Source organism: Antedon bifida, chromosome 10 (assembly GCF_963402885.1).
Source record: "Antedon bifida chromosome 10, ecAntBifi1.1, whole genome shotgun sequence".
Lineage (NCBI taxonomy): Eukaryota > Metazoa > Echinodermata > Crinoidea > Comatulida > Antedonidae > Antedon > Antedon bifida.
In genome coordinates, this window is record NC_136235.1 from 3,483,634 (window position 1) to 3,509,438 (window position 25,805).

The window sequence follows — 25,805 nt, forward strand, 5'->3', positions numbered from 1 at the left end:
ATCGTTTATCCATCCTGTAATTGGCGAGTTTGTGCTTAATTTTGGATGCGTATGAAAAAAATATGCATAATACGTTTAACATTCGAATAGGCCTACTATTCTTTTTTCTTTTACTTTTCTTAGTTTTTTCTTTAATTTCTTTTTTTTTAATTTAATTTTGTTTTTCCCTTTTTCTTCACTTCTTTTTTCCCTTTTTTACTTTTAAATTTGTCCCTTTTATTTTTTCTAGTTCCTTTTTGTTACTTTTCTTTGTTTCTATGAATGGATTGTTCTATCAGCCTCAATAAGCATGGACACGTCAACACTGAAAACACCAATTTGTTTTTATTTCAACTTTCTTTTTTAAATTGTATACTGTATCTGTATTTTATAGTATACATAACACTGTAGTAACACTAAAACTGTATATTATGACATATATTATATTATTATTATGAATTATTTATATCATAGTTCAATAAATTAATTACTCATTTTAATCTTATTCAAGTTCAAATTTAAAATGAATTTGCATTAAATACAAATTTAAAGTGATTTATGCATTTTCGAAACCCAAATCCAGTAATATTAAAATTTAAAATGTTACAATTCACATCATCACATCTTCAAGAATACCAGTGAATGTCGGGATATCTCTAATATGTGGAACAAACTCTACATCCTCCCGACAGATGTCGCTGTCTGAAAATAAATATAAAACATTGTATTTAGTGAGTTAATTAGACCATTTTAACTATTAAACAATGTAGTAATTAGCATAAATACCATTACAAATTGCATTGTACAGTATTTTTACTTTTGCACTGTACAGTATTCTTATATGCCATAGACCTCCGAAGATTGAAAAGTGAAGTTTTTAATAATCCGTTTACCAGCTTTATTTAATCGGCTAAAAAGCCAAAAAAAATACAAATACGTACCAGTAATCCTGACAATTTTGCTCCAGGAAAAATTTCTAAAAAAACATATAATTATTCAGAAATTATTTTGGCTATTCTCATGGGTCCAGGTCGCCCATCCCACTTCCTAAATGTATATACAATATAATAATATAAGTTCACCACACAATAATATAGCCACCCCGTATTTCAAACTACTTCTTTTTGTAGAAGACACCAGACGTCAAATGTTGGGGACATACTTGGACCTCCATGACTTGACCGACTCACCTTTCCCTGAAAGTGTATGACTCGACGGGGTTTCTCATCTTATTCAAAGCTATGATTACAGAACAAAAGAAAAACATATTTATTACGAAGAAAATGTGAAAATGGAGCCTATGGAATCTATACCTTTTTTTTACAGTAAGCTATATAAAATAATGAGCGGGGAAAAGACCACTAAGACATAAGCTAATTATTTACAAAATTTAAAAAAAAAAACCTGTATGGCTTTCTACCTAAAATGGACCAAAAAACACTATTATCATTGTCTAACCTTCTGGTGGGTGCAAGATATATAAGCTAAGTGCAATCCTATGAGCATCGCCAACTTGTAAGCAAGCATCGATATAACCTGCCATCACGACTGTAAGTCCATCATCATAAGCACGTGATTTAAAGATACTTTAAGGAACAAACATTTTAAATACTGTTAAAAAGTAATTTTTAATATCAATATACAGTATATCACTGCGGTGGTACTGTTCCTGTATGTTCAGTTTTCAACAGATCATTTATTCACGCATTTATGAACGAACACCTTTAACTCCTTACCCACTCCAATTTAAGAATCCGTTGATCTGGCCACTGGTTACAATCATTTAAAACTTTAATTACAATAGCATAAAACAACTCCGATAAAAGTGAAATTATGATTCTGTATTTGAACTTTATTTATTCATCTGTGATCAAATAATAAAACCCTTCATGGGTAGGCCTGTTGTATATAAAAGGGGAGGCTTCGTAGTTGGAAACTTTGGAAAGGGTATACTCTGTTGTATGTATTACCGTTTAGTATCCTTCGCCCTTGGATCATTACTGAATATAAACAATGCAGTGTCTAAATCAACAACTACAGTTCCGCCATTTTCAACTGTAAAAAAAAGATTGTAGGCCTATTATGTAATAATTATTTGTCTCAACTGAATAACATATTCACAGCATTGGATATTAATATCATACATTTTAATTTTTCTTGAATGTAAATCAAATTTGTTGTATAAAAGATTTTAGAAGGGGTGCAGGGTTGACTTTTGTGGCAAAATCTTATTTATTTATTCATCCAATAATTGTTTCAAACTAAAACAATGGAGGTTGTTTATGAATATTGGCTACTCAGCACACTTTGTTACATGCCTAGTCACAGTAAAAAAATATTGCATTGCAATGATACCCCAAAGTTGTTTATATCGTGCATCACAACTGCTTGAGAACCAGGCAGGGATGTTATAAAATATGCCAGACATCTGGAATGAGGTTCTGAAAGAGTATAAAGTAATGTATAGGTCTATTGTGAACTATAAAAACGCATTTATCATTACGTTTTTTATTATTATAAGAAAACCCATAATTTGTTTTGTTGAAAAAGTACTAATAGGCCTAAGTATTTTATATTAAACATTCATAGGCTAGGCCTAATACGAAAAAGGTACTACAACTACTAGTGCTGGCTTACTCAGATGTTCATAGACGCCCTAGGCCTATTTAGTATTATATATGGAGACAGATGGACAGGCCTAATTACTATACTACTAGCTACTACTAACTAGGCCTAGCTAAATTATGGACAGTACTACTAACTAGGCCTAGGCTATCCTAGTTAATAAGGCTATTATATAGGCTAGGCCTTAGTTTAGGCCTAACATAACTACACTTGTTTTGAGACGCAGGCTACGATGACCTAAACGATACCGGTTTCGTATGCTTAGAACTGTGACTGTTATGTGTGAAGTTTATATAAATTGATATTCTAGGTTCCAGCTAGGCCTACAGGAGATTGCCCTGCCTAATCACATTGTACAGTGCTAGATTTTAAAGATACCGCGGTGAGGAGGTATATTTGGCGTACGTAAAATGTAGCAGAACCATAGCGTAATAATCATTTATTTTAACAACTTGAGTAGTCCTAATTATAATGGTATCAACCACCACAGTGAAACAACGAGCCTTTTGAGAAGTAGATTTCTGATCGGAATTTTAATATAATTTAAACAATCCATAAAACAATCACGTACGATATTATGATAATGTTGAAATTTTAAATATTTAGATGTGACTTGGTCCAACTTCGGCATCTTTACAAACATTTTTTCCCTAATTTTCCATAGAAATTGAGGGTGCTAAACATAAAAATTATGAGATCGAAAACAGGAGGTGGCGTAAACCAACAAAAAAGATGTTATGGTGTGCTCTCCCTGCCTCGGCACTATAAGGCCCTGTCACAGCCTCGGGTCGTTTCCACCACATCATCATCAGATGCATTGCTAGTGCTGTCCCATAATTTGTGGTGGAAAAGGGGACGTATAATTCTGTGAACCCCAAACACACTAGCTCGCATAGCTTTAACTCTATCAGCGTGGGGTTCGAACCCACGACATTCATGTTATTAACACGACGCTCAGTCGACTGAGCTAACCGGTCATCTTGTTTATACATTGGTTATACAAGCTTTGCTTTCTCAAGATGAAGGTCATGAATATGCATTATGACGCCACGATGAATTACGTAATAAACTAATATGAAGCACGTCAATAGACAATTGTCAGCTGTACAGTCATGTCGCGTGTGGCCGCCGTAGCGGGGGTATTGATCTATTTTGAGTACTTTCAGCTCTCAAATCTCTAAATCGTGTTTTTCTTTCAAAAATAAAGGAAAATGTTGCCACCCGCCTTCTGTCTTTTTGGCTTTATTTCAGCCAATTAAGCATTTTGAGAAATTTTTACTTTTTAACACATAAAAATGCACAAATTAGTCTCAACGTAGAAAATAAATCAAAGTAGATTAAAATGAAATGAAAATATGCATATTCATTTTGAGGCAACGAAAACTAGTATTAACTAGCTAGCCATAGGCCTAAACAAGATGAGCGAGCTCAGTCGACTGATTCATTTGTGGTGGAGGGTATAGTGCTTAAAATAATCTGAATGTTAGCTGGAATGGTGGTATCCATAAACGTAAGTATTATTAGAAGGAATTTATTTCATACTAATCAAAAAAGGAAAATATTTAAAACTAATTTTAAAAATGATACAAAGACTCTAGGAGATTGGACACTTTAATTTTTGTTATATTTTTTTTCAAGATAAACAAATATCACTAGGCCTAAACGAAATTATTGAAGGAAAATATTGAAGACAATAAAAAAAATGATACCAAACTCTTGGAGACTTGGCCTACTTTTATTTTTTCTATATTTTTCCACGATAAACATTACTCACTAGAACTAAACGAAATTATTGAAAGAAAATCAAAAAATGTTAAATGTCTTTCTCATAAAAGTATTTTAAATGTTTTTCAATTATATCCTATCTTGCGAAGGAAGACAATTTTCAACAATGTTACATTTTTGACGAATAAAGTTTATCTATGTTTAGATTAGTATATTTAAATCATGCTAATTTGAGATCGCGAGATTTCACTAGATTGGGAATTAGAATTCCCTAAGCTGTTAAAATTATAATTCTTATAACCGGACCATGATTTGTGCAATATTACACTCCTCAAATTACCTCGCTCATAGTGTGCGCCACGCCACCAATCGGTAACACAAAAAAAGTATATTATGAATCCTCTTTCTGTGCATTGTTTTGTTGAATTTATTAGGAAAACAAATTTAACCAACAAATAAATTAATACTTTAATGCAGTATTTTTTTGTAATTAAAATATTATTTTAAAAAAAGATACAATCAAGTAGTGATGATTTGTTAGTTTTGATAATCTTGATTTAAACACTTATAAAGGTCATTTACAGAGTTTATTATTTTGTTGTACACTGTGTGTGTCTGTCTCTCCCGCGGATATCATCCCCCAGGAAAAGGAAAAAAACGAGAAAAACATGGATAAAGTTGACAAAAAACGACTTGAGGAATGCGGTGCTTTGCCCAAAGGATGGAGTAGAGAAGAAGTTATTCGAAAGTCAGGCTTATCAGCCGGGAAATCAGATGTTTATTACTACAGGTTCAAATGATTTTCCCCTTTTAAATTAAGTTGCTAGGCCTACTAGCTAGGGCCTAGGCCTAGCCTAGCTAGAGGGCCTAGCCTAGATAGGTTAGGCTTGGTTGGCTAGCTAGCCTGGCCCTAGGCCTAGCGGCCTATCGGGCCTAGGCCTACGCTAGGCCTAGAGTATATTATTAGAATCCAGCAAGGATAGTGTGAACGTAACTTTACAGTAGGCTCTTGAGTTTAACCAAATTTGTTTTGTTTTATAAATATTTATATAGATACTTCCCGGACAATATAATGATTCCTGCTTATTTTTAATTAAAGCATATTAAATATATAATTTGTTTCTTTTTGTAAAGTCCTTGTGGAAAGAAATTCCGAAGTAAACCACAGCTTGCAAGATTTCTTGGCGATGCAGTGGACCTAAGTTCATTTGACTTCCGCACAGGTAAACTACTATCGGCAGGAATACGCAAGAGCAAGCGGTTACGCAACATTTCTTATGACTACAACAAAGGTACGCGTCACGATTCATCATTGGTGCTTCCAATAAGGCAGACAGCTTCCATCTTCAAACAGCCAGTTACGACTGTGAGGAGGCATCCAGCTAACAAGATCAAAACAGATGTGAAACCAGATACGAAAGAATCGCCTAAACAAGTATGTATTCATTCTTATGCATTACAGTTACATTTTTTTTCAACCATTTATTTACCCACACATTTATGTACTATTCTTACTTCCACCAATATTTGATACATCTGATACATTGAGAAATTGTTTGATTCAGAGATATTGTAACAGTGCTGACATAAACTTATTTTTTATTACTTTTTAAATTATTTTTCTAAATAAAATTGATAATAATTCCTATTTTTTAGTTGTTCTGGGAAAAGCGATTACAAGGTTTAAATGCAACAGACATAGCAGAAGAATTATTAATACAAATGGAACTACCTGAGGGAATCACAAGTGAGTAGGTCTTGTCATTTGGTGTCATCCTCATCGCCAGCTATTTATGTTGAACCTTTGTCCCTACTATTTAAACAAATGAACCTTGATTTAAATTCCATATTAGCACAGTTTGATGTTGTCTGTTTGACTAGTAAAAACATAGCACTAGTCTATAGTGAGTTAGTGGCTGAGCGGTTAAGACAGTGGAACCATAATTATGTAGCCATAACATCGGCAATGGTTCAAGGCTCACTGGCTCCATGGTTCTGGTGGTAGAATGAGTCTTCTCGAAAGGACTAAGTCGCAGGGCCATCTTAGTGAGAAGTTGAATAAATAAAAATCAATACCATTTTAACAACCGCATACATTACTTTCGAAATGATGCATGTTCTTAGTTATTTTTTTCACAAAATCAATTTTTTTTCTAATAATCCAGGTGTAGGACCAGGTATGTCAGATGAAAGTCTAATACAAAGTATAGCATCCAGTTTACACCTGAGCACACAACCAATCACAGGCCAGAATGCATCACAGGTAATGTACTTATTTCTTATTGATACACAGTACGGCTATGAGCGCTCACTGGCTAAACCCATGGGCCCCAATAGGGCCCCAGAGCATAAGCAGCCACAATTCAACTACCCAGCGTTGGAGGGCACTTAGGAATGTTAAACCAGGGGCCTTTTCCCCCTGCGTTACACCACTGTTAATACACAATCAGAGAGTTGCAACCCCAACCAGGGTAAAAAGTTTGAAATCGTGATACATTTTTAAAGCTCTGTCTACACTATCAAACTAATTTGACAAAGAAATGTGTGATGTGCCCAAATATGGTAGTGATATTCTCAAATATGGTAGTGATATGACATCATCATGTCCATATATGGGCACATCACATTGTTTTGTCACATAAAGTTTGATAGTGTAGAGAGAGCTTAAGATGTAATTGAGTCTTCGTTTACATACCCTCCTTGTATACCATTTTTTTTTTTTTATTGTAAACTTTTATGATATCTACTGCACATTATGTTTAATTCTCGTATAAGTTTAAGTGCACTAAATATCGTATTTATGGTCTGTTGTGTTGAAGCATGATTTTAGCAAATCGTGCAAACATCACATAACTATTTATTGCGTGCCACCAAATTTTATTGATGTTTTCTGTAGTTTAAGGTGAAAATGTCAACATTAGGGTGTGATGTTCTATCTTTTATGTTCATTCTTACGTAGTGTTTTGACTGTGAATATCCATTGTATTTTTAGTCGCAACTCTACAGCTCACTATGTCGGTCGGTTGGTCGGTAAACACTAACTCAAATTTGAGCACGCGACTCCAGCCATGTATATGGCCTTGTTTAATTACCATATATTCTCTGTATTTTTTTAAAAACATTAATACTGCCCTCTGTTGGCAAAAACTTGTTATTTGTTTGTAATGTGCACACACAAGGGATCAGGATTACACATGAACTTGAGTGACCTTTCTTTGTGTAGAGTATATAGTCATGCTTGATCAGTGGTGAATGCACTAAACACAGCCTTTCATTTGATGTTATCCCAGTGCATATAATCATGAAGGTGTTCATTCATGCACGTCAATGCAGAGCAGTGGAGTGTGATTGGCTGGTGATGGCCGCCCTTCACAACTGCATGGTGTGTGTATGTGTGTGTGGAATAGGCTTTGTACACCTGAAAATCTCATCAAAAAAATTGAAGTTTGATTAATCTAGCAATCAATAATAACAGACAGACAAAGAAACTTGATAAAGGCAGAAGCCCAGTAATTCAATGTTGAAACAGCTATCTAAAATATTATCTACTGTATTAATTATTAATATCTATATTTATCATACTTTCATTCCTTACTATACAGACCTACATCATTCATTCAAGATCATTGTAATATATGCCATAAGTACTTGGAATTAATGTAATGTATTATAACATGTAATAGAACAATAAATACTCAATCATTACAAAATGCATCAATAATCGTTTATTTCTTATAAAAACAAAACAAAAAAACTTACAGTAATGTATTTTTATTATGTATACATTATTGATTTATTATTCGTTTACAACCTAATCTCAAGTATCAGTTTAAGTATAATAGACATTTAATTGCAATGTTTGTGATCATTTTGTAATCAAATTTGAATATCATTTTCTGGCAATATCTCCCTCAAAAAATAATAATCAATTCAATTTTGTTAAGGTATAATAACTGTAGCTCACTTTTGGCTTGACCCCCATGGTCTTACAGTCATTGCCACAGGCCTAGATAATTATCATGATTTAGCCCTGACCCATCCCTGGCCCTCTTTATGTTTTTACAGATGGTATAAAAAACATGTTAATATTTTACTGTTTTTAAATGATTGGTTGTTGATGTTGTCTTCAAATTTGTACTTTTTTTTTCTCACAACTTGTTCATAGACATAATATTATGAACAGCTTGTCAATTTAGAAATAAGCAAATATGAATACAGCCTATAAAAACATGACAATGACACTGTACGAAAGTCTGTAGCGTTGGTTTGCCCTTTTGTTTCCAAAAAACAAACGCTGTTAGCAAAGGACAAAGCAATAATTCATAATATATGGTAAATGGAATAGAACTATGATATCAAGATAAATTTCACATTAAAAAAATATCAGATAAATATACTGTAACTACGATAATCCTGTAATTGGCGTTTAACACTTTTGGACATAAATTGTAAAACCCATGGACCTATAAATTATATTTATAGGTCCAAACAAAAGAATGTCTTTAATTTTGTTTAGTTTATTGAAAATTATTCACACATCATAAAATTGAAAAGTTCCAAATCATGAAGGTAAAACATTGTATGTGTAGAAGGAAGTTTAAAAGCGAAACCTTACGCCTAGAATTATATTTTGAACCACTTTTTTCTTTTTTTACTCATTAGGATCTGTTTCCCCATTGCTGTAATTTCCCATTTTTTAATACTCAATATATATTACTGCTTAACATCATTATCAACATGTTATGGCTGTATGTTGTAACAATGTTTAATAACATAATACAAATGCATTATTCTTATAAACAAATTGTTAGAAAAACAAGTGCTTTAAATTAAAGGTGCAGTCTTTTTTTTTATCAATAAAATCAATACTTTAATTTTGTTATTATTCATGGGTTCATACACTTAGTGCTAAATTTTTAACAAATTTACATTTACATTTTAATAAATTTAACAAAATAACAAACAATTTTAAAATTTTCGAAGATCAGAAAACAACTTAATCTATTTATAAATTCATTAAATAACTGCATAAATGTGCAACTAGGAGTTTTTATAAATTTACCGTATTTGATTATTTCTTTTTGCTATAATTTTCTCCCAGCTCTTTCAATGAATAATTCTCCATCTAAACTTCCAAGTTGTTGTTGGAAGGTGTTATAATTTATAGATTTTTCAATTATTACAACCATCATCATCATAATAATTTCACGTACTAGCAATGCATACCATTACCTTCTTTACATCAATAACAAAGAATTCTTGTCTTTAATTGTGAAATTGTAAGATATTCTATTGTATAGATGTACAGTTCATTATTTCTTAAAATTAGTATAACTGTAAAATAGAGATAGTATTTAATTAAAATAATATTATTTATTCGGCAACAAACATAGTTACCATGAGAATGAAATAGGCTGGAGCCCAAACTGCTCATATTCCATCATTAACACCATTAGAATACTACAAACATACATTATTATGTACGCTGTAGTTTACTTACTAGTACAAACATTATTTGAAAATATAGTTTTATTAGTCTTTAATTAAAAACATTAGTAGAAACTAGAATACTGTATTAACAGTAGTTGCAATGCCTGCCTTTATCTCTTTGTTATAATGTTTTGCCTTTAACTCTGACATTTGTCTGCTAATCTTGGAATATAATAACATAAATATTGCCTAGCATGTTATGGAAATTGGATATTATACAGCCAGGTCATGGTTGGGTAAACATGCATAGAAAACAATGTTTAATGGGGATAAAGCGTTGCTTCAATATATAGGTATATTATAAAACAGTAATATGCAGTGTAAGGTATGAACATTATTAACGCATGGAATGAACTACATGTTATTTAAAAATGGATTCAGAGAATTTCAAAATATGAATAAATAAAATGTACTATCCATAAAAATTGCATTACTACTAGGTAATACTGTACCTTGAGGTTCTCACAGTCAGAATAAAGTGGTACCATATTTAATTTTGATATTAATCATGGAATTTGTGACAATTTAAAGTCTTTTTAGACACTATTTGTAGAAATGTTACCTTTTAATAATAATAATAATAATAATAATAGTTCATTCTTATTAATAGCGCACACCTACTCTAGTTTGCTTTGTGTTTGCAAATAATAGTGCTTTATTAATTATCTGCGAATACATTTGCCTTTATTATTATACAGATATTGCCTGCTTAGAGGTGAAATATAAGATTTGACATCCCCGAGGGAATGATATTATGTTCGAGGGAATATATATATCCCGAAGCGGCAGCTGAGGGATATATAATTCCCCGAGAACATAATATCATCCCGAGGGGATGTTAAATCTTATATTTTACCGATATAAAAGGCGATATCTGTTATATTATATAGCCAAGATTAGAACAAGTCTGCTGGGTTGGGTAAGCCAGGCTAGGCCTCCTATTCTATAGTAGGCCTAGAGTATTTGTATTGTATGTAAACAAGCCTCCTGCCTAGACACCTTACCTTGCGAAGAATAATATACAGATAATTACTAATTAATGATTCCTTGGCAATAAAATATTCACTTAGGCCTAGGTCGTTTAAATTAACAGAAGAATTTCCATCAATAAGCCTATTAATAATAATATTATAATCAGGTAGGCCGAATAATTCATCGTCTTCTCTTCGAGGAGCGAGCCGAATCACCGGATGTTCAGCGCGTACTAGTTACTAGGTTACTACTCACCAATCACAAACGGTGTTTCATCACATTTAGGGAGGACTAATAACAAATGAGGGCGCTATGTATGCATAGTTTAAATAGTTTAGATGAATAATTTTTTCAAGCAAGCTGCGTGGCGCAGCGATGGAAACGTTGTCTTGCGATGGAGCCACCCGAGTTCAAATCCAGTAGATGACTTTTGTTTATTTATCGGCGAACGCGAGTGTTGCCACACGAAAATTACACAGTCAATATCATCGAACTCGAGAATGTATATGTTTAATAACAGGGGACACGATAATTACGCGAAAATTAATCGGTCAATATCATCGTTCTCGAGGATATATACGATTTACGATCCTCGCAGCGGTAGTCACGTGACGCAGTTTCAACCAATCACGTTCACGTATTTACATAGGCTATGTAATATAATATAATATTATTGATTTACTTTTACACATTCAGATTGATGTCTGTGTTAAACTATAGATTAGTTTTTGTTTTAAAAAGAAACCAAAAATATTGTTATTAGGTTTAATTGCTGCTTGAGAGTTATGGTTTCGTACTGTACAACAATCATAATCATTTGGATCAATGCTGCTGTAGGAAATGTCATCATTAATAAAACTGTACTTATATATTCTATTCAATCCATTTTCATTTCTTTTTTAAACGAATACCCAACACAGGATCATTTTTAAAGCAATAAAATGGTTCCTGTGTAAAAAATAAAAACATTTGTTCAAAAACCGAGGCGGCTTGAAAATCGGGGGAGGGGCTGTGACCTTAAGCCATTTTTATATCAATTGTTCGACTAAATTTTTCTCTAGAAGTGTCTCACAACTTACGATTTGAAAAGCTAATAAATACTTAATTATTACAATAGAAATAATTTAAATACACTGAACTATGAATCCATTAAGTCCACTGATGATATGTAATTAGAAATTATTGATTAATTATAAAGCGTTCCATAATGAGTAATTGCTCATTCTACTAAGTTAGCCGTAAATACCTCGTTATACCTTATCTATTCAATAATATGCAAGCTTTGAATAACTTGCATTCTAAACTAATGCGTATCTTAGATGTACTGTAAATAACTGTTCTGCATGCACAATCTGTATCTTCAATTTGTTATATCGATGCAGAAATCAAGGTTGGAGTAACCGTGATTGTCAGTTATCATGGCAAGAAGATTTAAATCATGCAAAGATTGTCAATGCAAAAAAATTCATTAAAAAGGAAGTCATAAATATTGGATGGTTTTATTTATAGGCCTATTCATTTTATTCATTTGTAGGTACATTACAAGAATATTAATGTTGATGATCACTGCTCGGAATTGGTATTGATCAGTTCGTTCATTCATCTATCATGTTTCATCAGCATTAATTTTAATCTCTAAAGCTCTGTCTACACTATTATTAAATTAGATGTGACAAACAAATGTGATGTTCCCATATATGGACATGATGTTAATGTCATACCACTACCATATTTGGGCATATCACTACCATATTTGGGCACATCACACTTTTTTTGTCAAAGTAGTTTGATAGTGTGAGCTCAGTTAACATTGAGACATACATATTTATGAGTATGAATTTGTTCTCAAAATCATAAAATAATTTATTACCAAATGCATGTATACTATACTATTGATTATACACACTATTTTCATCCAATTCTCATACTTTTATGGCATTATGTTCCCAGTATCATAGGCAAATTCTGAGATACAGTGCCACATACTGTATGTATCACATGTGGCGCATGTTGGAGTTTATATAGCCTTATGATAATGACTATTACTTATTATTAGAGAATAGACAAATTATAGATACAGTGCAGAGAGTCATCTACTATTTGGAAAAAATAAATATGTTTAATGTTTTAAAGCACAGTCATTAAAAACATAATAGTCTTTTAATATCCCTATATATATTTTGTTCTACTTTTAATAACTTGAATTACAATTGGCCAGTAAAGTACAGTGGTTTTTTTGCCGTAGAACTAGAAGTACAATTACAGTTTTATTATCATATTGTACATTATTATATTTTTCCTGCAAAAAAACATGAAAGTGAAATAACATTGTACTGTAAATATGTTAGTTTCATTATTTTTTTAATAGTTTTAGGTTTATTTTTCTTTATTGTTTTCCAACATTTGTTTTTGTTTTTTTGCTTTTTGTGCGTGTGACCCATTCGAATAGTCGACAAATAAATTATTAAAAATGCTTTTGTTCTTAACAGATTAATTCATCAGTTTTCTTTTATCAAATATCTGAGAGGGGTAGTTTTGTGCCATGAAAGACCTATTTTCTACTAGGCAAATTTGACGTGAATCAAAAGCGTCAGTTATATTTATTTGTGCATCATATGTGTACATCTTCCAATCCCTTTCTACGACGAATTATTCAAATTCAACCAAAAACCCATTGGTTGGCAACCAATTTGAATATTGTTTTGCTTTAAAATACAATTTTTCAGGTAAATATATTTTTTTTTCAATCCAATTTTTTTTTTTTCAATCCAATTTTTGGTCAAACTGGATAACTATTATGGAACATCAAAATGGCATATTCAACAGCAACAACATTATATCAAATGAATGTGACCAATGTTAAAGATATCGATTCCTGCTGTGTTGTTATTGCTCAACATGATATATTAACTCCCCATGGAATACACATCATTGCGAATTCCTATAATAATGTTAATGTATCTGATGTGTCCAGAGTACTATTAACAGTTTTCAGACAGCAGGCTTTTAACATTATGAGTTTTTTATGAATAAAATGTGAAAGAATATTTTCAAGCTACAGTATTTACCAGTATATAATTTTGCGTAGTGGAGCTGTAGCTTGGTGGTATGCTTGCCTTCCAATCCCAAGGTTCAATCCTGACCTAGTGCCAGGGTTGTAACTCGCGACTCTTTCAACTCCATTCTCTAATCCTCAAATGAGACTTGGTATAAGCATGGTAAATTATAAAACAGTTTATCCATCCTGTAATTGGCGAGTTTGTGCTCGCTGTTGGATGTGTATGAAATATTTAAAAAAATATTGTATTGCCATTTAGGTAGTTACTGTACTGTAAGTTAATGCCTTTATTTTTCCTCCTACACTACAGGGCCTCTAGGTTTAGCCAGTGAGCGCTCATAGCCTGCATAAGTGAATATTTTCAGCTGTGTAGCAAAATGCTACAGTACTCAAACTACCTTATTTCTATACATAAAGCGATGTAGCATAAATAAAATATGAAACTATGTTTCATCATACAGAGACTTCATCGATTATCATTTATTGCTAATAACATTTTTGAAATGAAAATTATCTCCGATTACCAGAATAAAAATCATTTGTGTACAATAAATTGTTGTAACATTTTTTTAGAATTTCTTTACATATTCCATTTGATGATTGTTATACTGCATATCCCATCATTAACTGCCATGACAAACATAGCATTCATGTTGTAATTCGGAATTTCCTTTTTTATTGAACTTTTAGTCTCAATTGGAAAAGAATCCAGACGTTTACATTAACTCTGATCAACCTTTGTGTATCAAATTTGTTGTTAATGAAACCGATATAAAAAACCAGGAGGACCGGGTACGAGATGTCCGGGAACGATTACAGAAGGTACTTGAAGGGGATGTAGAAGCCATCGAAGGTATATTTTTTTTAATTAAATTAAACGATCTGATCTTTATTAATTACATTTTTCGCGCCGTGCCTTTATAGGCAGTTATGTTCGAGAGGACAGAAGCATTAAGAAGCTATACTGTATATCAAGTGGAAGCTTTAGTACAACAGGCCGAAAGATTTGAGAATTTGTAAACTCGGACGGGTCATGCTCAAACCCGGCAGCACGTCTGGGAAAAGAAAGTCTATGAAAACATTTGCTGATAATATTGAGAGTCTGTAATATCTTTTTTCAATAAACAATGTGTTGGATGTCAATCTAGGCAGGTAATATAATAATGGTCAAAACTTTAGTTTGGTTGTCAACCTATAGGCCAGTATTTACAATGACGTCCTTTTGACTGTCAATCTAGGCCGATATTATACTAATTCGCCGTCAGGTAATCATTGAATTATGGTCCAAACGGTCCTTCTTGGTCAATTTGTTTGTGGTTGGGGAGCAGGGGGTTGGTAGGGGAGGTCCAACCTTTATCGTCAGATGGTGAACATTCAGTCTAGCAGTATCCGAGGAACACCTACTCCATTAATTATCCAGAAAAAAGGTTTGTTGTCCCTCTCCTAATATAATTATATAAAAAAATAGATTTTGTATTGTGGTTTCATTTCTGATAGTAATGACATAGTCTCTGGATGCAAGTTCATAGACCTAATAGTTAGTTGGAAATAATATTCATGTTGAATGATAGTTCTCTTCAGTTTTTTATTAGAAAATATAATATAAATTTGTTTCATTCAAAATGAAACATTTTAATATAATAATTCAATAAAAAAGTACAATTATGGTATCGATTAGGGGTGTAAATAGCGATGTAAAACGGTATTTATGTATTGTGGAAAGGGCCATTGTTAAGACTGAAAAATTGGACTTATCAATAAATAAAATATGCTTTTGTTCAAAATGTAACAATTTAGAATTCACTCAAAATTATTGCACAGAGAAATTTGGCTTATAAAATAACTACTTATAATAATAATTACTTATGATATAGATTCTATACCTCGTCAAGTTGATCGTGAGATCAATACATCAAAATCGGAATCAGACCGTTTGATTCAATTGGGTATGTTTGAATAATATTTTTTAAAATATTGACATGCATGCATGGTACGCGATCTATAGGTTCCAACCCCTAAGCTCTGTCTTTACTAAACTAAATGTGATGTGCCCATTATTATATAGACATGATGATGTCATATCTACCAAATATCATACTATAAATTATTTGGGCACATCACACTTTTTTTACAAACTAGTTTGATAGTGTGGACAGAGCTTTACGATTGCGTGACCAAAACTAACCCCCCAAGGGCTGACATGATATTGATTCCTGGCAGGTCTTTCAATCACATTTGATAAACATTGCTTGTCTTTATGACTGAGAGTGAAAACATTTATTCATTCTGTTTTAATTGTAGGTACGGCAAGACCTATTCCACTACACAGTGACTTTGACAATTGCTACCACAATGTCATCCAAATTCTGCGTCCTGTTGCAAGTTATTTCTACACCACCAAATACAAAAAACAATCGTCATTACTCAAAAAGACACTGTTATGTAATGACTACAAGCAGTTCACTAATTTTTCTACACAACTTTTGAAGGAAATTACAGACAATAGTGAATTGTTCTATTTGGGCCAACAGTCTGATGCCTATGAGTACATGCTAACATTATTACAACATATGCCAACTGATCCATGTACAATCACATTGAAACAAACCATTACCTGCAATTCGTGTGGTCATGTATCTACAACAATAGATCACTCAAATCATTATATTTTGAGACTAAATGACACACAAACCATACACACAGCACTACTGAATTCCTTAATAAAACCTCATAGTATTGACTTTTTATGTACGTCCTGTACATTCAACAAGGCATTACAAACAAAAGTTATTCACACAGCACCGTCTGTGTTGATAATTGTGTTGCAAACAAATCATAGTCCTGGACAAAAAAGTGATGTCGCTGGTCTGGCATCCAACACACTGTCTTTACCAACTGTCACTGGTGCAGATGTACAGTATTCATTACAGTCAACTCTAACACATCTTGGAATGACGACATCATCTGGACATTATACCTCCTGTACTAAGACAGGTTCATGTAAAGAAGCAGATGCTGACAAATTGGTGTCTGTACCAACTATGTCTGGACAACCAGCATATATAGCTGTGTATACACTTGATACAAATATGCCTGTGCAAGATCAAGGACATCGGCCAATTGAAGTTGAACAAAATAAAGAAATACCACTTGCAGACTTTGTTGTAGTTAATAGAAAAACGAAATCAGTTGTAACACAACATTCAGTTGTTTCAAATGCACCATCATCTAAAATAGATATAATTATAAGTAACCTGGCAAAAAGATCTGATAATATAGCTTATAACAAACGAACAAATAATGAAACACTATCTGATTTACTGACAATGGATTCTACTGCTGCAAACACAAATAATATAACATCACAATCGGTTGTCCGTTCATCAGAAAAAGAAGGCACAGGACAAGACACTAACACTAACAAGGCATGTAGACAAGGTAATGAAAGCAATCAATCGTCATCAAAAGAACAAAGTAGACCTACTAAATCAATATCTAAAGAAAATGCTGATATAACAGTTTTAAGAAAATCGGTTTCTGAGGTTGCCACCAGTATACCACCAGTAGATAACAACCAGACAACGAGCTTAGAAACAGAAGCAAGTACAGATGTGGGCTCTCATATATCTGCGAAAATACAAGAACAGATGTGTACACAAAGTGTGGTTACTAAGAAGTTCTTTCGCCAACAGGTTATGAAATTCATAAAATCACATAACGCCGATGTCACGTATAAAGAGACATTACAACATTATATTGGTCTAACGGTAAGTTCCTTTTGTCGCTGGAAGGCAATAGTGAAAAAAGAACTCGATGTTCGCACGGTTAAACAAAATGTACTACAATGGCTACAACAAAACAAAGATGATGCCTCCTTTCAAAATACCTGTCAACAGTTTCCTGATTTAAAAATCCATAAATCTACACTTACAAAATGGAAGCAGCAAGCTAAAGCACTGAAAAATACACACGTCGTTAGCTCGGAAGATGCTACAAAAAATATAACATCACAGTCGGTTGCAGAAGAACAAGACAAAGAACAAGACACTAACAAGACATTATGTAGACAAGGTAATGAAAGCAATAAGACCCAGAAAATGAGAAAAGAAATATTCCGTACAAAAAAATGCTGCTCGACTTGTTGACATAACAATTTTAATTATTGATCTTCAGAAATATTTTTCAAACAAATTATAAATTGCCTGTTAGTATTTTGTATCTATATTATAATAAAAAAAAAGAATTATGAAAATCTGACTTGTAGTTTTTGAAATATAGGGTCTAAAACATCACCGAAAAAAATCATTTTTAGCCACGAACGAAGTAAACAAATTGCGGCCTCAGTCAGCAATTGTATGAACTACACCATTTTTCGATAAAATAAGAGTTTACAAATTTTCATTTCTGTCAGAGGTGCATAAATATCATAGACTCTCTTTTTCCAGAAGTGCTTTGAGTCGTCGAGCATGGACCTATAAATTGGTCGAGTTTACAAAGTTGCTCATTCGCGCGGTTCTTTAAATTCATTATTTGAGAAACACTACCAGATTAGGCCTCCTTGAAAATACTGAGGATGTACTTTTTTTTGCCGACAACGTGCAAATGTTACGTTAAAAGGTCGAGCGGCGTTTTTTGTAATTTAGAGATATTTCTTCAGTCAACTGAATTTTGGAACTCAAACCTTTCAATCTTCAGTCCAGTCACTATCAATGTAACTACAGTACAACTCCTCCTTTGGGGCGTCCCCTATTCCGGTGGCATCTCTATTGAAGGAGACACACTCCTGAAGTTGTCCCCTAAGTTCTACTGTATAAGAACCTAGTGTTTGAGTTAAAGGTAAAAGAGTGTATTGAATTTACAGTAATAGTATACCTTGATTTACAGTAGCAAAGATACCCATCATGGCGTGGGTATCCTAACTGTAAATCATCAGCATAAAATTAAAAGACAATAACAATATATATACAAATTTACCGAAAACGCTATTTTGAAAACGTACAGTATTATTAGTGGATATACATATGATTTCAGAACAACAAGATTTACGATTTTTTCACCGTGGGTGCGCGCTCGCTGTACAGCCGTGTGCTGTGACGTCATGTGTGCATAGCAAAACCTACCTCATGAGTTTTCACTGTCGTTACCATACAAGAGATGGGTACCCGTCATTTCAATTGCTAATTTGACCTGTATGTAGGCTTAAATTGCCATAGTCTGTTATTTTAAGAAAAACTTCAATCCAGATAGGCAAAAGAAACAATAACATAAATTCAACATTTCTATTTTTAAGATTTATTTTAAAAAGTATTTTTACTAGTAATTTTTCACGCTTGTTTTTTTTGCAATGTGTTACCAAACAACTTTAGGGTAAATTTTAAATTTAACAAAGTGGCTACTGTCCAACGAAAATCCCAAAGATTTTAGAAAATCATTTTCAACCTTTATCTAGGTTTAGAATTAAAAGTTTATGTGAATAATTAAAGAGATTTATTCTAGAACAGTGTTGTACTGGGAATGCAAATGAATGCAACCTACATCTACATGTTGATAGCATGATCTGGTGTACAGAATACATCCGATGGCTTCCAAAGCATTTTGAGAGATCCAATCTAGCTATAGTTAATTATTATAAAATGCTGTAGAGAGGCTGTTTCATGATAAATTGTCATTCTAATAGATCCAATAATTATTCTTCTCATTATTGATGCCAAACCAGCCCAGTCAGAAGTCTCTCCTAGTGTATTTATAAACAATTTAATTTTAATGATATACTGTTTTTCTAAATCAAGCATTTGGTGCAGAACTGAATACCATTATGGCCCATCTATTTTTACTTGGCAAAATATAATTTTGCCAAGTATAGTACTTGCTTTGTATGTTTGTTAGCACGATAGCACCTACAATTTTGAAGTTATCATTCTGAATTTTTCGGTGTAAATAGGTATATTTACAGAACATGCTTATTGATTTTTTTTTTTAAATCAATAATAACTTCACTATAAAAAAAAGACAAATTTGTATTCTTTTAACATAGGCCGAAATATCAACGCCCTCTGTGCCAAAATTTGCCAAGTACTTCGCTCAGTTTCTGAGTGCTTTCATTTATTGTATTTTTTAGTATGTATACTCTTTAACTTGAAATACTTCTTTACGTCCCATCTGAAGACCAAATTAATTTTTCTTATTGCGTCAGTATCATTTGTAAAAGCTTTTAAAGGCTTTATTGATTTGAAGATTTGTTTTAATTGTCATATGATCCTTAAAGAAGTGTACATAATTAATAAATCTATAAAACGATTTTAAATTGATTAATATGTAATTGTTTATCTTTCTGGCAGAATTAAAATAACAATTACAGATATCTACTATGAAAGCAATTAATATTCTACATTGCGCTGTATGATCTTTTAGCAGCCTATACTAATTGGCGCAATTAATTGGTCCTCGTCGTATTTCTTTGGTTGTACAAGAACAAAAGCAATCAATTTAAAAGCCCGGGGGTTTATGTGTAATCAGCGAGCATTTAGTATCATTTAAGTGTAGGTTGTCTCATCATCTGCGACTAGTACACTGTATAGTAGTTATTGCTACTACAGATGGTATAGTTCTTTTGTTCCATGCAATTGAAGCTCTGTTTGCTTATGATCATTCTGTACATCTTTGTTGTACACTCTAATAGTGGTTTTTAATTGCACTGATCGACAGTTTGTTATGATGTAAACTTTGCTAATCCAGGCCAGTGTAAGAGAACTCTGACTCACCGCACATGTCTTCTCTTCTCTTATAATGAACACAATACATATTTACATACAGTTCATAGTATGTAAAATTAATATTGATTTCTTTGTTACGATAGATTTTATTCACGTGGTGGTAACAAACATGTTGTTAGACGATAGTATTACCATCACAGTTAATTTCTATTAACTTAATTGAAGCATGTGCGTGTAAAATATTATTTTACAATAGTTTTTTGTTGGCTTTTTCCATTTGTAGTACAATTTTATTATATTTGATGCCAATTTTTGTACATCGTTTGGTTTCATTTTTTTCAGGCAAAAAGTAATAATATGATTGCTTGCTGAATTAAAATTAAAGTATGTTAAAACTAATTTATCTATATAAAATACACATTAACATAATCCTTTTTTCTGTAAATTTAAAAAAAAATCTTATACTAATTATAATTTCTAATATATATTGTGTGTGTAACCATAATACAGTACTACAGTATACATTTTGTTATGTAAACTAGTTTGCACCGATCCATATTTGGAAAATTAGTTATGAGGCTGAGATTGAGAATATATAAAGCATTTGCCAAAATTTAGAGGGTGGTATGGTATAATTTACATCCAAATGTGAGGTCGGCTTTTAAACAAATCTCAAGCACGAGTATCTTTAAAGAAAATGGCAAACTTGAATGGGTATCAGGTGCTTAAAATGGCATATCATGATATACATTGTCGAAAGTGTGTCTGCAACGTACATTTTCCTACTGTAAATCACAAGTCTTTTTCTTATATTTGAGTTAAAACTTTGTTACTTAAAAACTACTACTTACTACACTCTCAAATTAGTTTGCACCAACTAGTACAGTATGTAAAGAAACACTTTTTTTTGTATCCATAATATTTAAATCAGTGTTTTTCTTTTCAGCGGAACTAGATGAGGATGGTGATGATGATGACGAGGAGGAAGAGGAACCAAATTCTGAGGGAGAATAAGAACTTTTATTATGACAACAGCTCAAAGCATAGTGTGTAGTTAGCTACATATTCATCACTCCACTCAGGTAACCACAACTCTTGGTGGCAGCCTTCTTACCATGAATATGTTGATATTAATAATTAACATATCCATAAGTTAAAAATGAAATAATACAATTGTTGAATACTCATACTATAGTAGTTTTATACCTTTTCATTAATAATAATATTTTGTTAATTTCATTTAAAAATTTTGTTTAGCAATATTGCTTTTCAAACTGAATTTTGAGTCCAAAAACATAGTTTTGTATTGTTTTTTGCAGAAAGTATGTTTGTAATCTTTTTGCTATCAGTATACCGACAAAACTGCACAGTTCCCTCATTATCAGTTAATTAAACAATATAATATTCACAAATATTATTTAAATATTTATAAATTCAAGAATTAGACATTTTAATAAAATGAATAACCGTGTGGAATGAAATTTCCATTCTGTACCAATTATTTGTTGATTTCTTGTTGTTTTTTTAACCATTGCAAAAATGTATAATAAATGTCACCAAAAAATAGGTGGTGGTGATATTAATTGTTTTCAATATAATACAGTAATACACTTATTTAATTTTATTCTTTATTCTTGCACAAGAAAGCATTCCAACAAATAAGTAGCCTCATTGCCAATTTATCTAGTTATAGATATAAATATTCTTGGAGTTAAATGAATTAAATATAAAGATCAATTAGGTGACTGCATGCATGTCATGAAGACTGTAAATGCATGCTTGAATAATATGCATGACTTAGTTCTGTATTAAAAGCTTCATATCATTTTGTAAACCTGAGTGTTCAGTGTTTGTATTAATAATAATAGGCAACTTTCTATTTGCAACGACCTGTATGACTTATGTAAATTATACGTCAATTTTTCGTCCACTAAATAAATTTTTCGGGACCACCGTGCAGCTACTCCTTCCTATTTTTGACTTAATAAAAGTTGACAAATGTTTTTTCTTAACCAAAATAAAAGACATGCTATTATTGTAACAATTACTACCGTGTTAACACCAAATCCTTGCCTGGTTTCTTTTACTAGAATACTTTACATCATGGAAGAACATGGAAAGACCATGATGTAAAGTATGTTTAATTAATAGAGAGTTTTTGCTTTGGGACGGTAAAATGAAGTTGTCAGTAATCCACCGAGCGTGACAGTTATTTTGAGAAACAACAGACGGCGGTCAGCCGCCTCCTGACATAGTCCGCAGACAATGTACACACAGGATTGGTGGGTGTGTTTGAAAAGTTTCTGCGCTAGCCAGGTAGCTAGGTCCTAGGTTAGCGAAGTTCAAAGGATGAACTTCAAAAACACTTTGTTAAAACCTTAAATTTTGCTCGGTTAAACTGATTATAATCTGGGCGCAACAGGGTATACTGGGCTTTCATATACTCAAGCGCATATTAATATTTTGTATAACATATCCTTCTATATCTACCTTTCCCTTTCGTCAACCGTACAATGCAAAAGCTTGTATAAAAAAAAAGTATACTACAGTCTTTTTTAAACTTATTTCCAAAGTTTCTTATCATCAGATCCGTCGTGCATGCAAGCAAAATTACAGTTGTTTTTTTTTAGTTCACATTTGTAGAAAAAAAAACTGTCAACATGCATCCTCTTAGTCTTGCTTCAATTTGTGTGTTTCTTAAAAATAAACATATTGTAAGTGAGAAATGGTTTACTGTAACAGACAGCGGAAATGAACGTATGAGGTAAAATAATTGAAGAAGATCATTCCTGTTCAAGGTCACGTGATATAAATAGGTGACCTAGTTTTTGTGAACAGCATGGAAGCTGTGTCTAGAATAAATAGCTTTTAAAAGGATACTAAAACTTTCTTGAAATGTTGAAATAGGGTTCTCAAGTACGGAGGAATAGCCTTAAAAAAACTACAAAGATTTGAATTACGGATATACGGAAATGGAGATAAGTAATGGAAATACACACATGTAAATGTAAATATGTATATGTAAATTTATGATTTGGCTTCAAATTATTTTAACAAACCCTTGGTATTGGTAAGAAACAATAATTGTAGATTTAACAGTTATATATTAGCAAGTAAAGGCTGAACACATTGTATTATTGATGGTCGTACAGTAATTGGAAAATGAACACAATTATTATAAGCTAGTGGTCGTAATTAGAACTCAAATTTATACAGTAATGTCCTAATTGAGACTGAATGCAAATTATGTAATTTATAGCTACTGGTCCTAAAATGAAAACAAATTTTACAGATTCATTTTAATACTAATGAGATAAGTTGCTAGAACCAACTAAACAAAATTTTTTTTTTAAACAGGTTAAAAATGGTATTTTAGAACCATATTATTATAGACATGTCTATGGAATATTATAATTTCTTGGCATAACCTTTTAAAACTATTTAAAGCATGCGAAATTCACATCATATCTTAATCCAAAAATGATATGATAAATTATTCACACCGTTTTTCCAAGTATAAATTGTAGCGTTTTTGGTACATGCAAAAGCGAGTCACGTCTACCTGTCTATTTATAGTCTGAAATGCATGAGCACCGAGTGAATTCAGTATTAATGATAAACTTAGTGTGACCTAACCGCCAAATTTGTTGAGTGGATTTATTACATAACCTGTATTTTAACCATTCACCGTTTGATTTTGTGTACTAAAATATCGCACCATTGATTTATTAGATCACCTGTTTATTTTAGACAGCATCGCAGTTTGCTAATGAAAATTGTAATTAGTTTTGAGGAAAACAAAACTATTATTTGTCGGAAAGATTTTTTCTAATTCTGTTATGTCATGTTGTTGTTTATCTCAATATCTTGTGGTCTGTTTCTGCTGCATAGCGCTGAATAAACAATTTATTAAAACGATATAATTTTTATATATCGACTGCATTTCTGCTAATTTTGTGCTCTCAAATAAGCGTTGTGATGAAAAACTTTAATGCAATGCGCTGAATGCAAGATTATTAGCATAGTTAGTTGTGGATGAAATTTGAGCAAAGAATATGAATAACCAGTCAAGATATAAAGAACATTGGCCTAAAACTCTGTCTGCACTATCAAACTTTATGTGAAAAAAAAAATGTAATGCGCCCATATATGATGATGATGCCATATCACTACCATATTTAAGCATATCACCACCATATTTGGATACATCACACTTTTTATGTCAAACTAGTTTGATAGTGTAGACAGAACTTTATTATCAACATATTTTCAACAATTCTTTAAAATGTGTATAACTGAGCACACACACATTGACTGGATTCATTTTTCATATTATTTTAACCTTTGCTCCAACTTGTTAAAATTTTAAAAGTATCACAGACATTTTGGAGGTCCCCTTCTGACCTCTCTATAGAGATTAACATCATCATCATGTGTTTTCCATCAGAGTGGTTGACAAAAGAACAATAAAGTTTCCTTCTATTGGCAACATAATATCCCAGTGATTAATAACGAAAAGGTGTTCATATCCTTATTTCACCTGTGGCACATTACACTTGCTGGAGCACAGAATGTAATGTTGTAAATAAGTACCTATCTACTAAATCGATTATTGACGATAAAAACAGTTTGTAAAAGGCTGTACATGTCAAGTTTGAGGTTGATTTTGGCTTGACATTTACAAATTGTGACCCTTTCAGCCCTTTTCGCTAAACCCATCCCCAACCCCCGAAAAACGACCTAGCCAGGGTAGAAAACGAGTTAAAATGCTTCGAAGTTGATTTTTAGGTTGCTTTGTTGTGTTAAGCTCTTTCAAACTTTATGTGACAAAAAAATGTAATGTGCCCATATATGGACATGATGATGTCATATCACTACCATATTTGGGCATATCACTACCTTATTTGGGCACATCACACTTTTTTTGTCAACTTAGTTTGATAGTGTAGACAGAGCTTAGACTGCCTATTATTTGCAGAGACACCTTTTTGTGGTTATCCAAGAAAAATAGTTATAATTTTATTTTACTCTATGTGCAGATCCACACGTTCGTTTGTGTTATAAAGGTTTTATGATTTTCACCTTTGTTTTATGTGCTGCAGTTTAAGCTTTGAAATAAATAGGAGACCAAGGCTAATGGTACGATGTAGTAATTCATTTTAAACATTTAATTTTTGGTTTGTCTACCAATTATATTACGCAATTGTTCTGATAATGAATTTATGATATATTTAATATGACAT

General features: G+C 32.2%; 2 protein-coding genes across 4 annotated transcripts; one reads left to right on the forward strand and one right to left on the reverse strand.

The window, feature by feature from the left end:
* Positions 1 to 453: 453 nt before the first annotated feature.
* Positions 454 to 3,006, reverse strand: LOC144854070 (telomere repeats-binding bouquet formation protein 2-like). Of its 3 annotated transcripts, none has more exons than XM_078711956.1 (7): positions 2,932 to 3,006; positions 2,335 to 2,420; positions 1,950 to 2,034; positions 1,438 to 1,565; positions 1,170 to 1,218; positions 921 to 955; positions 454 to 681 (listed from the first exon to the last, which is right to left on the reverse strand). In XM_078711956.1, exons 2-7 carry the CDS (start codon positions 2,405 to 2,407, stop codon positions 590 to 592), a joined length of 462 nt encoding a protein of 153 aa, XP_078568082.1. In that variant the 5' UTR covers positions 2,408 to 2,420; positions 2,932 to 3,006; the 3' UTR covers positions 454 to 589. The 3 variants fall into 3 exon arrangements, with proteins under 3 accessions (XP_078568082.1, XP_078568081.1, XP_078568080.1); XM_078711955.1 differs by lacking the exon at positions 2,932 to 3,006 and adding an exon at positions 2,853 to 2,921; XM_078711954.1 differs by lacking the exon at positions 2,932 to 3,006 and having other exon boundaries at positions 2,335 to 2,437.
* A 1,935-nt stretch (positions 3,007 to 4,941) lies between these two features.
* Positions 4,942 to 22,396, forward strand: LOC144854055 (uncharacterized). Its single transcript, XM_078711937.1, has 7 exons — positions 4,942 to 5,119; positions 5,464 to 5,764; positions 5,986 to 6,076; positions 6,495 to 6,592; positions 14,540 to 14,702; positions 16,151 to 17,920; positions 21,509 to 22,396. Exons 1-7 carry the CDS (start codon positions 4,998 to 5,000, stop codon positions 21,574 to 21,576), a joined length of 2,613 nt encoding a protein of 870 aa, XP_078568063.1. The 5' UTR covers positions 4,942 to 4,997; the 3' UTR covers positions 21,577 to 22,396.
* Positions 22,397 to 25,805: the final 3,409 nt, after the last annotated feature.